Source organism: Trichomycterus rosablanca, chromosome 16 (assembly GCF_030014385.1).
Source record: "Trichomycterus rosablanca isolate fTriRos1 chromosome 16, fTriRos1.hap1, whole genome shotgun sequence".
NCBI classification, from domain to species: Eukaryota; Metazoa; Chordata; class Actinopteri; order Siluriformes; family Trichomycteridae; genus Trichomycterus; species Trichomycterus rosablanca.
The window spans coordinates 2,813,988-2,831,337 of NC_086003.1; the positions used below are offsets into that span (position 1 = coordinate 2,813,988).

Below are 17,350 nucleotides of genomic sequence, written 5' to 3' on the forward strand. Positions count from 1 at the left end.
GGCTGCTTCTGGCCGACGACGTGCACTTGTCCCAGCTTGATGCTTTGTCAATGTGCTGTGACTAAGCCGAGGGGGTCCCGTATCCCCCTCTCCTTATCCTAATTAAAAGAGGATTATCCGGCATGGAGTCCCAGCCCACTCCAGCATGCAGTGTGCTAGTTCTCCCTACATTCTTAGGATAATCACACCTTCAGGAAATGACAGGAATGGGCTGAGGGTCTTTCTGGACAGCTGCCCAAAAGAACTAGGCGAAGAGGATTTGAGGTTGTGTTGGAAGCTGGGACGTTTGAGAAGCTCGCCAGGTCTATGTCCCTGCTCTTCAAGCAATAAAATTCATAAAAGAATAGAATTAATAATTAAGACTGAATAGAATTAATATAAAGGAGGAGGTAAGGGTTGACATGCAGGGGGTTGGTGTGACAGAGGAGGATGTTTGGGACAGGCCAAGATGGAGACAAATGATGACGAATGAAAGAAGCAGAGCACTGAATTTTTTTTTACAATTACTGGCAAAAGCAGCAGAGTGACATTACTACCTCCATTGCGTGTTTCATTTAAACTTTCTGTCTACATCAAATCAACACTTAAAATGTCAAAAACAGTGGTGGTAATAAGGTCGTGACCACCTAGGCCTATTTGTGTTTGCTGAGATGTTCATTAAGGTCATAAATGACATATTCTTTACCTTCCAATATCTTTATTGAGTTATAATATTTATGGGTATAAACAAAACATATTGAATAGTATAATTCCTTCTAAAAACACGTGGCAATAATCTACAGTATAAAACACCCACCCTATCTATCCCACTTCTGCTACAATACAGTAGTTTAGAAACACACTAAAATGTTAGCAAATCATATTTACTGCTCAACGTAGTCCAGTAGAGGGAGCCAGAACTTCTCGAATTGGCTGTTCCTTTCATACGTTCAAGTCTTTTTATCCTGGTCAGGGTCGTGGTGGGTCTGGTTCACTGGGCGGTCCATTACAGGGCGGATACACATTCATGGCATTCAGCCTGACTGCAAGTGGATTTGGACTTGTGGGAGGAAACCGGAGCACCAGGAGAAAATCCACGCTGAGCGGTTATGGTAATGGTCTAGTAACCGTAAGGTCGTTGGTTCAAGCCCCACCACTGCCAGGTGGCCACTTTTGGGCCCTTGAGCAAGGCCGCTAACCCTCAATTGTTTAGACTGTATACTGTCACTCTACTGTAAGTTGCTTTGGATAAAAGCATCTGCTTAATGCTGAAAATGTAACATCATCAACTTCACACAGAAAGAACCCTGGCTGCCTGAATGGGGAATCGAACCCAGGCCCGTCTTGCTGTGAGGCGACAGCGCTACCCACTGCACCCTGTGCCACCGTCCTATCACACCGAATTCATTTTAATTAAAGTATTTACTAAATAATTGAGCAATGACTTAAGTGTGTGAACCTTTATTTTTTGTTGAGATATTTTGCTGTTGTTGATTTTCTTTTCTGCAGGGTAGGGCATATGCCAAAAGCTGCTGTTGAAATTCTGAAATTTCACAAAACAATTCAAAGGCATTTTGTATTTTTTAAGAGAACCTCAAATATTTCCAGTAAAACAACTTCCAGTTGTTTAGGAAATACCAAAGCTATGGGGAATAGATGCCTCCATTAAACTGACGATTCCTTTGGCTGCTCCCATTAGGAGTTGACCGCATTTTCAATTTGTTACAGGACAACATTTTTATTTATCTGGGCCTCAGACCAGCACTAAAGGTCTTGAACGGGGTTGCCCAATACGTCGATCGCACAGTGCATGCTGGTAGATCATGCCTAATTCAAACAGGTCAATGTGATTGACATGAAATGTGGCCACTGTTTCTTCAGCCTGCCTAAATCACTGCTAATCTAGAAAGTTTTAATTCATCAGTAGCCAGTTTGCGCCATTTTTGCATTATTTTCTTTTGTAACCTACATTGTTTGTGAAGATGAGTGCGCAACCAGGCACAAAAAAAACCCAAAAACGGTCCGATTTGAGCAAGAACACTGCAAAGTTCCATTTATATGTGGTAAAAGTGCATTTAAAATGTTAACCCTACAATCTGACATTCATAAGAAGTCAAGCGCCTCTGCTGGACAATTTTGGAACTTGCTGGATGAGGGGAAAAAAATTCAAACATAAGAAAATGTGCCACATATTTGACAGCATTTTTTGGTTCAACCTGCTTATGTGAATCAGCCTTTTTCAACATGAAAAGAATTAAGTCTAAATATCGGTCCACGCTTACTGATGAACACTTGGAAGCTGTTTGAGAATTTTCATCAGCAGTTACTGTCCAGACTACATGAACCTGGCTGACACCATTCAGTGTAAATCATCAGAGTAAGGTTAGTGTGATTTTTCAGTCGCTTGCCCCGTAATGCTGAATATCAATATAGGCAACTGAAGCACATTTAAATAAGCTTTAAAGCTTTTTTTGAAAAATGATGGGGCAAATCTTTTTTAAAAGTAGATCTTGATGACCTGTCGACTGAAAAAGGGCAGTGATAGCTCAGTGGTTAAGGTACTGGACTAGTAAACAGAAGGTTGGCGGTTCAAGCCCAGCCACCACCAAGTTGCCACAGTTGGCCCTTAATCCTCAATTGCTCATCGTGTTCAGCTCATTGTGTAAGTCGCTTTGGATAAAAGCGTCTGCTAAATGCTGTAAATGTAAAATAGTACTGTAGATCTCCATCCATGAAGGTGTGGGCACCCCTGGTATAGAGCTTTTAAGAGAACCTCAAACATTTCCAGCAAAATAATTTCTAGTTGTTTAGAAAATAGAGCAACGTTTTGGGGAACAGCTCACAACACTCCTATGTATCCGGGCCTGGGACCAGCACTAAAGGTCCTTAAACAAAAATCAAATTAATCATTTAATGAGTCGATAAATTTTGAGTCGATTCACTAATCTCTACCATGGAATTGTAGGCGGGATCTTGATTCACTACCCACTACCGCCCCCTATCAGTAGCTGCGACTCACAGTGCGTCACATTAACACCAATTCCTGACCGGAGGAGGGTCTGCTTTTATTTTTATAAACTGTTAGGCGATTTTGTATCTGTGCTGTGTTTTATTTTTGTGTTTTAATCATGGAGAATGATAAAGAAGTGAGGGAAGAGAGGAAGAGAGAGAGACAAGCAGGTAAACATTGAATGGTTACTATTACTGCCTTATACGAGGCTGTATAACGGGAAGGGTGAGAGCGAATGTGCGGGCTGGAGCCTACAGTCATCTAAATATAGAAATATACCGTTTTATATGCTAAATAACACAATATGATGTATAGTAACTTTAAATTATGTATATATGCTAGGGCTGTCGAAGTTAACGCGATAATAACGCATTAACGCATTCTCAATTTAACGCGATTATAAAAGATAGTGCCGTTAACGCAAATTCTAGTTCATGTTGAGACTTGACTGGTAGAACAAACGTTTTAATGTCGGACTTGCCACATAATGTAACCGAGCGTCGTAGTGTCGTAGTAATGCACTTGCATAATAAAGAAGCTGCCAGTCCTCCATTCACGTAACGCTAGGACGGACACTTCAAAATCCTCCTTTTGGAGTGAACTGGTTTCATTTTTGATCAATATTATTTACCATTGGCTCAGGTACATGTCAAAACAAATGCTTTGTATTTCATTGGTTTAACAGCCTCATTTCACTGCTTACAGCGCTACCACTGGCCAATCGGAGAAGGTCCGCCCTCTAAATGCTAGTCTGTGATTGGGTGGTTGAATTTCGCCCGCCCTCTCTGTTTTGTAAACACTCAGCTCTCATGATCAGGAACGCGGTGAAAATGCCAAAAAGTAAACTTTTGAGGCAGCGATGAACGGACCTAAATATGAAAAGACACAACATTTAGTGAGTAAAACAGTCATTTGTTATATAATTCTTGCTTAAATTGGTCAAAAACTCTGTTATATGGGTTCTGGATTCATTCTGTGTGTTGCAGTAGCATGTCCCCCTGTTCCTAATATGATGTCCGGCTTTTTGGGGTGTAATGTCCTCCTTTTTGTTACTATGAATCTGGCCACCCTAGTCTAAACACACTCAGTTCGTGTAGAAACGTCCATTAAACCACTGGATAGTATTACTGCCTAGTATGTGAGTGAATAAAACAGTTTTCTCTTGTCCCAGCAGTTTTTAACATCAGTACATTTAGCATAAAATGTGTTCAGCATTGTAATTGTAACATTTCACTTAAAAATCCTTGTTTTCTATAACATTTACACAGATTTTTTTTTAATGCGATTAATCGCGATTAACTATATGAAATTCTGAGATTAATCGCGATTAAAAATTTTAATCGTTTGACAGCCCTAATATATGCACATATTAAGCGGTGTATATTATATTTCATGCGTGGTGCATGCGTGCTCTCTTGATAATCGATTGTTTTGGAAACGATATGGGCTATAGCACGTTCACTTTTTGATTTTTTTTTAAATAATAGCTTAGTTTCAATAGTTAAATTGTCTTCAAATGCTTCTTCATTATGCATTCAGTCATTGGTCATGGTTGCGGTGGGTCCGGTGTTACTGGAAACAGGGTGACTCATTTACTAACCCATTTTATAGCAGCCAATCCATCTTCTGCATGTATGTTAATGAAACCTTGCCAAACCCCCTGCCTGAGACAAGGTTTAAACCCAGGTCCCTTGGACCCTGGATATAAACAGCAGAATTTTTTTTATTTTTCCTTTAATTCATTTTCAGTAATAATTCATACTGGTTGGTCACAGTGGTTTCAGATATAGAATATAATAACATATACAGGTGTATAGTACAATGAAATTCTTTCTTTGCATATCCCAGCTTGTTTGCCTGGAGCAGAGAGAGTTAAGGACCTTGCTCGAGGGCCCAACGGTGGCTGCATGGCAGAGCTAGGATTCGAACTCTCAACTTTTCAGTTGATAGCCCAAAGCCTTACCCATTAGGCTACCACTGTCCCTGGGCACCGTGCCAGGAGGCAATGCACTACCTGGTCAATGCGTGGAGCAGACGGAGCAAGCCCCTCTACCGACGACTCCCAGGCCTAAAAATCCATTTCATATATGGTCCTCGGGTGGAGGACGCATTAAATAAGTGATAAGAACAGATATTACACTACATATATCTCGAATTGCATAGCAGTCCATTGAAGGGCATCATACACTTACCCGCTCATATATTCATTCACTTACTCACACGTTTGCGGGCAAATTTAGAATATCTGATCCGTATACTGACCTGTGATTTGGGAGTGGAAGCAAACTAACAAGGTTCCCAGTTTAGGCCATCAAAAACAGACCATTATTTACTATTATAAACTTTACAGTTGGTTAAATTGTCCTGACACTCACACATGATGATTGGTGATCCCTAACTAAACTTAAACTAATCCAAACTCTTTTAACTATTAACACAAGGCAATATTTGCAGTGTTAAAAGCTTGTTGGCTGAATTTGTTTAGTTTTAAATATTCCATTGCTGCAGTTCCAAAGGTTGTTTTTCCCTGGCTTTGTGTTGTAGCTCTTGAGAGCGGAGAGAGTGACGTTGGCTTGTGTGGGTGGCTCCTGGTGCTGTTCTCCATCCTTCTCACTTTGCTTACTTTGCCCATCTCCATATGGATGTGCATCAAGGTAAGTGCCAGTGTGAACTCTTATGACTGCTAGGTTACAAAGAATAATTCTGTACCAGTAGGGAAGGTTTGGTGTAGCAGTGTTGCTGTCACCTGTAATGCAAAACACATGGAAATAAAACGAATGAAATGAAAGAAGTCATTTACTTTACAAATCAAGTTTTTGCATTTTAACTCTGTGAAGAAGAACAATCTTTTAGTGACTCTTTAAACGTGAGACATGCCAGCTCTCATGATCGTATACCATCCAAACAGGCACAGTTGGCCTTCGCTGCCTAGGAGGGAGGTATTCGTGGATTTCATTGCATGTCTCACTATGAGACAGGTTGAACAGATGTGGCTGGCGACTGTGTGTGTGTGTGTGTGTGTGTCAGAGGGGACATGTGATAGTGTCAGGCTCTCCTTGGCCAGCATAGGGGTGGTACAAACGACCAGCTGGCCAGCTGTTCTCAAACCAGATACAGCAGAACAGGTCTGAGAAAAGCACCATAGCCTTTGGTTTATTGACCAAACTTTAAGGGGTGGCCTGACCTTGTCAGTGTGGCTGTTTTTCCCACTATTTATGTGTTCTAAATGTGTTCTGTGCCATTCAAAACAGTTTTGAAAGGATGTCATGTGATCCACTGGATTTTTAACTACTTTTCATTTAGTACCAAAGAAGTTTGTATGAAATCATGTCTCTGAGTCAGTGTGGGCATTATAACATTATAACTTTTTTATCATTATTACAGATAGTGAAGGAGTATGAACGAGCCATCATCTTTCGACTGGGGCGTATTTTGAAAGGAGGTGCCAAAGGACCAGGTACAAATGTCGTCCTATGACCTTTTTCTGTTGTGGATTGAAATTACTGAGTGCTTATAAGCACACCGTCTAAACTCAGCTGTCCTTATATTAAGTTTAGATTGGATTGGTGTTGTTGTTGTTGTCAGATTCATTGGGCGGAAGGCAGGAAACACCCCGGACAGGTGGTGTATTTTCTGTCTTTAGTCGTTCAAATCAGTGCTTAGTTGTTTGTCTGTTTTGCAACCTGTTTGATTGTGAAACCGCTGTGCCAGATTCCAGGACTGAGACAGACCACAAAGCTGAGCTACATCTTGAGTTTCGTTGGCTGATACATCATGGTGCTCTGCCACAATAGCCACCTTTTACATGCACAGAGAATGTGTGACGACTAAACAATGTGCGCTTGTTTTTTTTTCCATTTCCGCTGGCCTACATTCACCATCTGTCTTTGAAGAGATAGTTTATAGTGTCAGTTCAGAACAGGTCTGACAACAGTAACGGCGCTTAATCTGGGCACATGCTTGTGAAATTGCATAAATCAGCATGACCATGCAGCCAGGCTGGGATACACTGAAAGCAATTCAGAAATAGTGCTTTTGGAAGAGAACAGCCATTATAGATACATTTAATTATCTTACACATGTCAAACCAGTAAACAAATCTGTCACTGGACTGGTAATCTGATTTCAAAGCCTGGAAGCATCTAATTGCTTTTGGCTGCAAACGTCTGGTGCATGCGTTCGGTCTTTGTTTCTATCCTAGGCCACTAATTCACTTAACGCACCAGGCTGAATAAATCATGACCAATTTTATGATCTGTTGCCATGGCAATGGGTTGTGTGATGACGAGCAGACGGTATGGATCTCCACCCAGCAGCATGGTCAGGTCAATACCATGATTAGTTTGATGTCTTGTCGGAACACTGTAAGTGAATCAGCCCATTGATTTTGTTTGGTGGTAGGAAGCTGCTAGAACCCGGGTAACACAGCACACGGTCGAGAAAGCTTTAAGTTATCGTGGGCGATCACTTTGCAGCAACGGTTTAAGGAAGGCCCTTTCCTATTCCAGCATGACCTGAGGACAAAGCAAGGTTTATAAAGACGTGAAGAGACCTCAGTCCCACTGAACAGCTTTGGAATGACCTGAAACATCAGCTGAGGCTTTTTTGACCAAAATCAGTGCACAGCCATACAAACGCTGATTCGACTGAATGGGCACAAATTCCCTCCGACTTTAAGACTTTAAACCATTGTGGGAAACCTTCTCATAAGAGCGGCTGTTGTTCTAGCTGACGTAGTTAAATATCACACAGAGGTCACTCTATTTTAATCCCATTTGTTTTTAAACAGGGATATCCAACAAGCTCATGTCATGTTTCCAAATACGCTTGGCAGTATAGTGTACATTTGACCAAATGTTGCCCCTCGGACAGCTGAAAATGCTTCCAGCTCTGTTCAGACTGACATGCCTGTCTGATTGCGGTCGTGTGTCCTGCTCTGGTGTTTCAGACTGGTTTAGCTGTTATATCATTTTACAAGCAGCTATGCTACAATCCACGTTCGGTCTGGAGATCGTCGTTCGCCCAGGCTACAGTCCAGTAGTTCTTCCACTGTAACTTCTATCTGGTCTACATTTGGCATCCCACCATGCCCACTATTTTAGAACCTGACCTTGTGGTATGCCAGGCATTCCCCATCAGGCTTACAGTACTGAAGCAAGAGACAAACATTAGAAATAGCCAGCTCTGCATTCCCTGACCACAGAGCGCCCAAAAAGCAAATGAAGTGCTTTCATATTTTCCACTACAGCCTTTGGGTTTGTGACCGGTGATCAGGCTAAACAAATTCCATTCCATGCTGGCTGGCTCTTGTTCCTGATGCTTTTTAAATATACTAAACAGTTCTCATTAGCATTCTACAAGTCAGCACTCATTCCCTGACCTGCTTGCTTTTCTCCTCAGATCCTACCAAGCTTTTCCTTTGGCAAGATGTGAACACTTATTTTGAAGGGGGGGGGAGGTTCCTTGTTGGTTACAGGCTGTAGTTTGAATAATGGCAAAACTAAAATGATTTAAAATGTGTGTTTTGTCCATTTTGACGTCTAAATTCTGGATATACACATACATGCATATTTTAAAAGATCAATTAAAGCCAACTGAAGACATTTCTGCAACTTATCTTTTTTATAACTACAAAAAGACCATTAAACATTTACAGCTCATTCAGCTGCAGCTGGAGTTTTAACCAAGACGAAGAGAAAAGAGCACAACCCTCCAGTTCTAGTTACAGAATAGAGTTTGAAGTTCTGCTATTAGTCTATAAATCACTGAACGGTTTAGGATATGTTTAGAGAACATAAACCCAGTTAGTCGAGCCCAGAGTCCAAACCAAACATGGTGAAGCAGCATTTAGCTGTTACACTGCATAGAACTGGAACAGACAGATATTAGATGTGCCCCAAATGTAGAAATGTTTAAATCCAGGTTAAAAACTTTTTTTCTTGTGCCTATGATCGAGCTTTAAATGTATTATTATTTATCTATTATTACGGCACTTTAGCCTTGATAAGCTATTTTTATGTTTTATTATCTTTATTTTAAAATCCTTTCATGTTTTACCACATCTTACTGCACTAAGCTAATTTACTTGATATTTTCTTTTAGTTTTTACTCTTTACGTAAAGCATTTTATTCCTCTGGTTTTAATTTCATGTTTATTTAATTGTAACTATATTTGTAAAAAGCCTTTCTGAGGAATGTTTTAAAGATTTTAATTCTTTCTTATGTAAAGCACTTTGAATCACCACTGTGTATGAACGGTGCTATACAAATAAACTCGCCTTGCCTAAATGAACACATACACAGATCAACCATAACATTAAAACCACCTCATTGTTTCTACACTCGCTGTCCATTTTATCAGCTCCACTTACCATATAGAATTACTTTGTTGTTCTACAATTACTGACTGTAGTTCATCTATTTCTCTACATACTTTGTTAGCCCCCTTTCATGCTGTTTTTCAATGGTCAGGACCAACACAGAGCAGGTACTATTTGGGTGGTGGATCATTCTCAGCACTGCAGTGACACTGACATGGTGGTGGTGTGCTAGTGTGTGTTGTGCTGGTATGAGTGGATCAGACACAGCAGCGCTGCTGGAGTTTTTAAATACCAGCACCACTGTCCACTTTATTAGACACTCCTACCTAGTTGGTCCACCTTGTAGATGTATAGTCAGAGACGATCGCTCATCTATTGCTGCTGTTTGAGTTGGTCATCTTTGAGATCTTCATCAGTGGTCACAGGATGCTGCCCACAGGGCGCTGTTGGCTGGATATTTTTGGTAGGTGGACTATTCTCAGTCCAGCAGTGACAGTGAGGTGTTTAAAAACTCCATCAGTGCTGCTGTCTTATTACTCTGAGAATGACCCTCCACCCAAATAATACCTGCTCTGTATTTGAAGAACAGCATGAAAGAACAGCATGAAAGCAGGCTAAAAAAAGCATGCAGAGAAACAGATGGACTACAGTCAGTAATGGTAGAGCTACAAAGTGCTTCTATATGGTAAGTGGAGCTGATAAAATGGACAGTGAGTGTAGAAACAAGGTGGTTTTAATGTTTAATGTTATCGTTGTCCACAAAATATGTTTATGTTCTTATAAGGTTTCTGAAAATTTTACAAACTGGATCCAAAATATGCTGGTGGTGGAAAACCTCCATTCTTTAACAAAGGGAAAGTCAGTACAGTTCCGTATAGATTTTTTACAAGTCAGGAAACATGGAACCTTGCCAAGCTTTAATGTAAACAGAAACTTAACCCCTATAACACAAAATTGTCTGGCTGGTCAGATGTATTCAAAATCCTGCCATGAATTAAAATCTGCTTAAACACAGGTTACATGTCCATACTTCATACTATAGCAAACTTTACCTCACCAGTTGTTCAGTTTCACAAAGCCTGAGTGAGGTCTGTTGCTGATTATATGAAGAGAAGAAACAGGAGCAGAAAGTAAACATTGTGGGGGTTTGCCCACCCCGCTGCACTTAAACCGCATTCCTTTCATATAGTGTTTGCTTTTCTCTGTGTATCCTGTTATGCTTTATCAAGATGATTAATGCAGCCTCTGCATTTCTGTGTGTGTGTTTTGTGTAGGTCTGTTCTTTATCCTTCCCTGCACAGACAGCTTCATTAACGTGGACATGCGCACCATCACTTTTGACATCCCCCCTCAGGAGGTGAGATAGGCAGAAACACACTCACTATACACTGATCAGCCATAACATTAAAACCACCTCCTTGTTTCTACACTCACTGTTTATTTTATCAGCTCCACTTACCATGTAGGAGCACTTTGTAGTTATACAATTACTGACAGTAGTCCATCTGTTTCTCTGCATGCTTTGTTAGCCCCCTATCATCCTGTTTTTCAATGGTCAGGACCCCCACAGAACCACTACAGAGTAGGTACTATTTGGATGGTGGGTCATTCTCAGCACTGCAGTGACACTGACATGGTGGTGGTGTGTTAGTGTGAGTTGTGCTGGTATGAGTGGATCAGACACAGCAGCGCTGATAGAGTTTTTAAACACCTCACTGTCACTGCTGGACTGAGAATAGTCCACCTACCAAAAATATTCAGCCAACAGCGCCCAGTGGGCAGCATCCTGTGACCACTGATGACCAACTCAAACAGCAGCAATAGATGAGCGATCGTCTCTGACTTTACATCTTCAAGGTGGACCAACTAGGTAGGAGTGTCTAATAGAGTGGACAGTGATTGGACACAGCATTTAAAAACTCCAGCAGCGCTGCTGTGTCTGATCCACTCATACCAGCACAACACACACTAACACACCACCACCATGTCAGTGTCACTGCAGTGCTGAGAATGATCCACTACCTTAATAATACCTGCTCTATGGTGGTCATGTGGGGATCCTGACCATTGAAGAACAGCATGAAAGGGGGCTAACAAAGCATGTAGAGAAACAGATGGACTACAGTCAGTAATTGTAGAACTACAAAGTGCTTCTATATGGTAAGTGGAGCTGATAAAATGGACAGTGAGTGTAGAAACAAGGAGGTGGTTTTAATGTTATGGCTGATCGGTGTATATTATAATTTTGCCTGTATCAGTTCTGCAATGTGTGTGTGTGGATTTTCTCAGGTGCTCACTAAAGACTCAGTAACAGTGAGCGTGGATGGTGTGGTGTATTACCGGGTGCAGAATGCTACCTTGGCTGTGGCAAACATCACCAATGCTGATGCAGCTACTCGTCTGCTGGCACAGACCACTCTTAGAAATGTACTGGGCACAAAAAACCTGTCGGAGATCCTGTCTGACCGTGAGGAGATTGCCCACAGTATGCAGGTAAAACCTTCTTTGTGTTTTTTATCAGCCTAACATGGCTCCACAGTAACGTATCAATAACTGACCTCAATCACAGAACTTAAAATAACAAAACAATATGATACATGTTCAGAAATGTGGCCTGGCATTGTCGTGTTAAAATAAGTATAGTTGTATCTAAAATCTGAATTGTACTTAAGTCTTTTGTTGCTATGTAACAGGATAATATAATGCAGGTTAGTAAAATGAACTAACTAAACTAACATCTAGCAAAATGGTGAGTCTGCTGCAGGGCTGACTAGTGATTCAGATGCTCAGTGAGTCTATTTCTACCCACAAACGGATAGTTTTTTGCTGTAAGGATTATAAAATATGTTCTAAGTATAGAGGCAGGATAAAGAATGAGCTGCGTTCTCTTGCAGTCCACGCTGGATGGCGCGACCGATGACTGGGGGATTAAGGTGGAGCGAGTGGAGATTAAAGATGTTAAACTGCCCCTGCAGCTTCAGAGAGCCATGGCTGCTGAGGCTGAGGCCACCAGAGAGGCCAGAGCTAAAGTAAGACACACACATTCACACCAGCGCACATTACTCCAGCTTGTTGGCTAAGACACTTCCTTCTTTTCCTTTAGCGGAAGAGAGAGATTTTGGGTTGGGTTGTTACTCTAGCCCACCAAATTTAGAGCAGGACTTTACTCCTTCTGTTCCGTTTCCTGTATTTGTGTTATGATGGGGGATTTAATCCCGTACTCCATGCAAGTGAATTCTAAAACGCAACTGAAACGCATAGCAGAGCATAACCAGCTCTTTTAATGAAGATTTTTATATACGCAGATGTATTTCTTAGATTCTACTCAGGCAGAGAGCAGCAAATCACTGATACACATCATTTTTAAGACCAGGAATGCTTCATTTTTTCACTTTAAGTTCTTTGGTGGGTGGCTCAGTGGGTAGCACTGTCGCCTCACAGCAAGAAGGTCCTGGGTTCGATTCCTAGGTGGGACGGTCCGGGTCCTTTCTGTGAGGAGTTTGCATGTTCTCCCTGTGTTCCGGTTTCCTCCCACAGTCCAAAAACTTGCAAGTGAGGTGAATTGAAGATACAAAATTGTCCATGACCATATTTGACCCTAAACTTGTGAACTGATGAATTCTGTGTAACGATTAACTACTGTTTCTGTTATGAATGTAACCAAGGTGTGTAAACATAATAAATAAATAAGTTCTTTGGTGAACCTCTTCCCAGGTGATTGCTGCTGAGGGAGAGATGAATGCGTCACGGGCGCTAAAGGAAGCCTCTCTGGTGATCGCCGAATCTCCTTCTGCCCTTCAGCTGCGCTACCTGCAAACCCTCAACACAATTGCGGCTGAAAAGAACTCCACCATCATCTTCCCTCTGCCTATCGATATGATGCAGAGCTTCATGAAGCACTGAGCTGTCGTCCTGCTGTCTCTCTTTCTCTTACACACAACAGAACAAAAACGCATTCACCAGTGTACAGCTCAGTTCAAATTCATACACAGTAACATGCTGTTGCTATGATGCAGCAAAAGGTTTTTTACATTTCTGTAAGCATGTAGAAAGTAGAACCAAATCTTTAAGTAATGTGTGTTAGTAAGCTTTTTGGGACTAGTGATCCGTAAAAGCTGCTTATGTAATCTTAGTGTGTTTTCACAAATATATTACATGTGAATATTGGCTTGTCAATCATTGTGTGCTCAACTTGCACATTCTGAAGTTGTAGAGTAACTGGAAGCTTCTAATTAACAATGGCAGAGCTCTACAAGAAATGTAGTCAACCAGCGTTTTTGGTATCAGCTCAGTGGTTAACGTAATGTACTAGTAAGCAGAGGGCTCCCGGTTCAAGTCCCACTACTGCAGAGTTGCCAGAGCAAGGCTCTTAACCATCACTTGCTTGCATTGTATTAAGTCCCAATTTTAAGCCATTTTTGATAAAAGCTTTAGTCAAGTGTAGTAAATGTAGAGAACATAGCAATCTTGCCAAGCTTGTGCACCCCGATGTCATAGTATTTTATAGTTACTGTGTCCTAATATTTACAGTGAGGATCAGTGTTCTAATATTGCTTACACACCTGACTGTACAGCTATGTTAGGATGCTACTGATTATTAACCATAAAGCAGATACCCATTAACCAGTTTACCCAGACAGTGTGAAGTACAACAAATGGATTTCTCTAGAAAGATTTTCCACACTGCAGTTCTGCCTTAAGACAGTTTCTTAACACAGCTTTAACCAATTTGTACAACAAATATTTACTAATAAAATGTTGTCTTTATCCTAATATTTCACTCCATATTTTAAATTTATGGGAACAACCTCCTACTAACAAGATTATGTCATGAGGAAAGTATAACAATGCAAAGAAATAGATACTTAGGTTCACAAATGCCTTTAGCTAGTGTCTGTCTGATTGAAAGACAAGAGACGAACTTGGTTTTCAGAAAGGCAAGCCAATCAGTCTTTCCTGGACTACCAGCTGAAGATGGCTTTAACAGCGTCTGGGCTCAGGTTTGGTTCAATACCGTATGACATGGGCTAAAACTTCTTTTTAAGCTTGAAGGCTGCTGTGTTAGAATAAAAGTCCATGCTCTTAAATCAGCAACTTAATACTCAATTTATTTGCTCACCCAGCAAAATGTGACAATTTAGGTTTTCTGCAGAATTCAAAAGCCATATCACTGAGCAAAACCAGGATGTGCTACTAGTACTAGTCACGAGGCTTCCTCTTTTCCAAACTGTTGTGAAGTATTAATGTGAATAAAAAGGGAAATGTATTGTTGATTATTATATATACCTGTGTGCCTATTGCTCTTCTGAGCTCTTATTTTAATCATTGTTGCTGTTAAAGCCTTTTTTACACAAAATGCAATGCTTACTGTTTTTACTGACTCAAATTTCAGTGTCTTTTTTCAGCTTTCCAGCATCTATTGTAATTGTTTTACTGTTTTCTCCTTCAAATATGATGTTATACATTTTTTTCTCTGCTATCAAGTTTGTTAAATGCATTAAATCACATAATTAAAGAAATCCAGAGCTGTGATAACATCCATGCTGATCTGAATCTGAATTGCTGACCACAGTTTAGGATCTTTGGTTACTAGATTTATTGAACTGTGTGCATGTTTGGGACCATTTGAAGTATTTTTGTAGTAAGTTAGCTTTTTGTGAATGTGATACCAGTTTGTAAGTCAGTAACAATTAGTCTGTACCGCCAGCTAAATGTTTTGTCTTATTATAAATTTGATTTGACTTATGTGTAATTTCATTTTAATTCAGGTAGCTTTTAATTGTTTGTTTTTTATTATTCACTTTTATTTCATTTCATTTGGATGTTGGAATTTTTAAGTTTGATTTTATTTGTGCAGTAGCTCTCCAAATACCCAAATCTATAGAGTGCATTATTAAAGCTTTATTGTAAAGATGCGATTAAAATAATTAAAACCAATTATGTAAACTGTAAGGACTGTTACTATCAATGTAAAATAAACCCTAAAAGTATCCCAGAACATGCTGTATTGGCATGTAAACAACAGCTTGTGGCAGTAAGCTTGAGGGCTGTGTTTCAGTTTACAATCGTTTACAATACAGCGTGGTCGAAAGAGTAAGCTTATTTTATGTCATACTTACATTAACTTACAAAATAATTCAGATAATCAAACTAACACCACAAGTAGCAGAAAAGGTATAGATTTACTGAGGATAATATGAACTTAGAAGGCAACGACTGGCTCACAAATTCTTTATTTATCCTAGATGGCAGGGCTGGGCGGATTGATACAAATATTGATAGTATCGATACCAATGTTGGTATTGGAATCGGATTGCTACTTTCTTCGCTACATTGAGTACGTTTCTCTGGTTTTATAAGAAAGTAGAGACCATGTCTGCACACACACAGCTCCTCTTACATCTTACATGCTCACCTTGCTCCTACCCTCCTGATCCGCTGTGTTTTGTGGTACCGTCACATTGTTTTGCTGTTAAAATCCAGACATCAGTACCTTGGTAGGCACTGGAAGATTGTAAGTTTTCGAGTACTTTGCTTTGCACATACAGAAAAAGGGGCAATTTTATGGAAATGATAGTTTAAGTTATACGTACGTAAAGTACGGACGCACCTTATACCCACTTTGCGCACTCTACGCAAATGAAACTGAGCATGCGCAGTACGGCTCTCATTCCGTTCGTTTGCGTTTTGATGAATAAATGCTCTTTTCTTTGGACTTTGTGCTTATAAATGTAAACAGAAGCATCTATTTTATATTTTAAATTAACAAGGGCACATATATTCTGTCACTATTAAAGATTTTCATATTTATTCACCCAGCAAACACAACTATGTGGTATGAGTGAGTTAGCCGCTTGGTGGTGATACACTATGATGGTAATGTTGTGAGAAAGTAAATCATCCAGAAATAAGAAATCTGACCGCTTTGAACATCTGAACTTATTTACAACCCTACTGAGAGCAGCTACTTACAAAAATATATGTATTACAATATTAATATGATGGAGTTATAAATACAGTGCTTATAGAAACAGAAATCAATGCAAGGTCTATAACAAAGCAAGGTCCATAAAGACATGGATGAGCGAGTTTGGTGTGGAAGAACTTGACTGGCCTGTCCTGACCTCAACCCGATAGAACACCTTTGGGATGAATTACAGCGGAGACTGCGAGCCAGGCCTTTTCATCCAACATCAGTGTCTGACCTCACAAATGCGCTTCTGGAAAAATGGTCAAAATTTTCATAAACACACTCCTAATCCTTGTGGAAAGCCTTTTCAGAAGAGTTGAAACTGTTATAGCTGCAAAGGGTGGGCCGACATCATATTAAATCCTATGGATTAAGAATGGGAGTCACTCAAGCAACTACATCTACTGGCACGTTTTAAACCCAGAGAAGCCACACAAACATGAAGGGGTACATGCACCAATTCGTTCTACCCTGTTATAAATTGCATTTCCCAAAATGTCCGCTAGGTGGAGGCAAACCGCAAATATGCATCACTCGATATGCCTCAGAGTTCAGATCACAACATGGAAACGTGTAGAATTTTATTTCCTTTAGTATTTAAGCTCCTGTACTGAGAATATTGTTTAATGTTTGTTTACTCATCTTTATACAGTAACCTCACTGGAAGACTGGACCTCAGTTACCTCAGCAAAGATCCACACGATGGTGCAGAAACACCACAAACATTCTGACAGAAAACGATTCATTTGGTCAAATTTCCATTTATTATCAAAACTGGCATACATTAACTGGCAGCTAAGTTGGCTGCACTTGTATCGGTAAATGTTTGTGTTGTTTGTATTGTTCATGCTGCTTATTTTGCACAAAGAGTGATTAGTTTTATTGTCTGTGTGTATTTACAAGTACAAATAAAGTACTTGATTACTGTCCTGATTTGCACACACACTTAAAAACAATGGTTCTTTAGTCGAGGTGATGGTTTGTTTGCATGCTTAAAGGCTTCTTTGCATTATGAAATGTAGGACTAATTACAGTTGGGCAAAGAAATAATGCAAAACACATTTAATGTAA

The 17,350-nt window shown here is 40.2% G+C and overlaps 1 protein-coding gene and 1 non-coding gene across 2 annotated transcripts; one reads left to right on the plus strand and one right to left on the minus strand.

The window, feature by feature from the left end:
* The first annotated feature begins 3,026 nt into the window (after positions 1 to 3,026).
* Positions 3,027 to 15,054, plus strand: stom (stomatin). The gene is made up of 7 exons (XM_063011815.1): positions 3,027 to 3,159; positions 5,534 to 5,643; positions 6,374 to 6,446; positions 10,584 to 10,666; positions 11,599 to 11,802; positions 12,204 to 12,338; positions 13,024 to 15,054. Exons 1-7 carry the CDS (start codon positions 3,108 to 3,110, stop codon positions 13,210 to 13,212), a joined length of 846 nt encoding a protein of 281 aa, XP_062867885.1. The 5' UTR covers positions 3,027 to 3,107; the 3' UTR covers positions 13,213 to 15,054.
* On the minus strand, positions 4,970 to 5,156 carry LOC134330992 (U2 spliceosomal RNA). The gene has a single exon (XR_010015066.1). It is a non-coding gene; the product is annotated as a U2 spliceosomal RNA (small nuclear RNA).
* Positions 15,055 to 17,350: the final 2,296 nt, after the last annotated feature.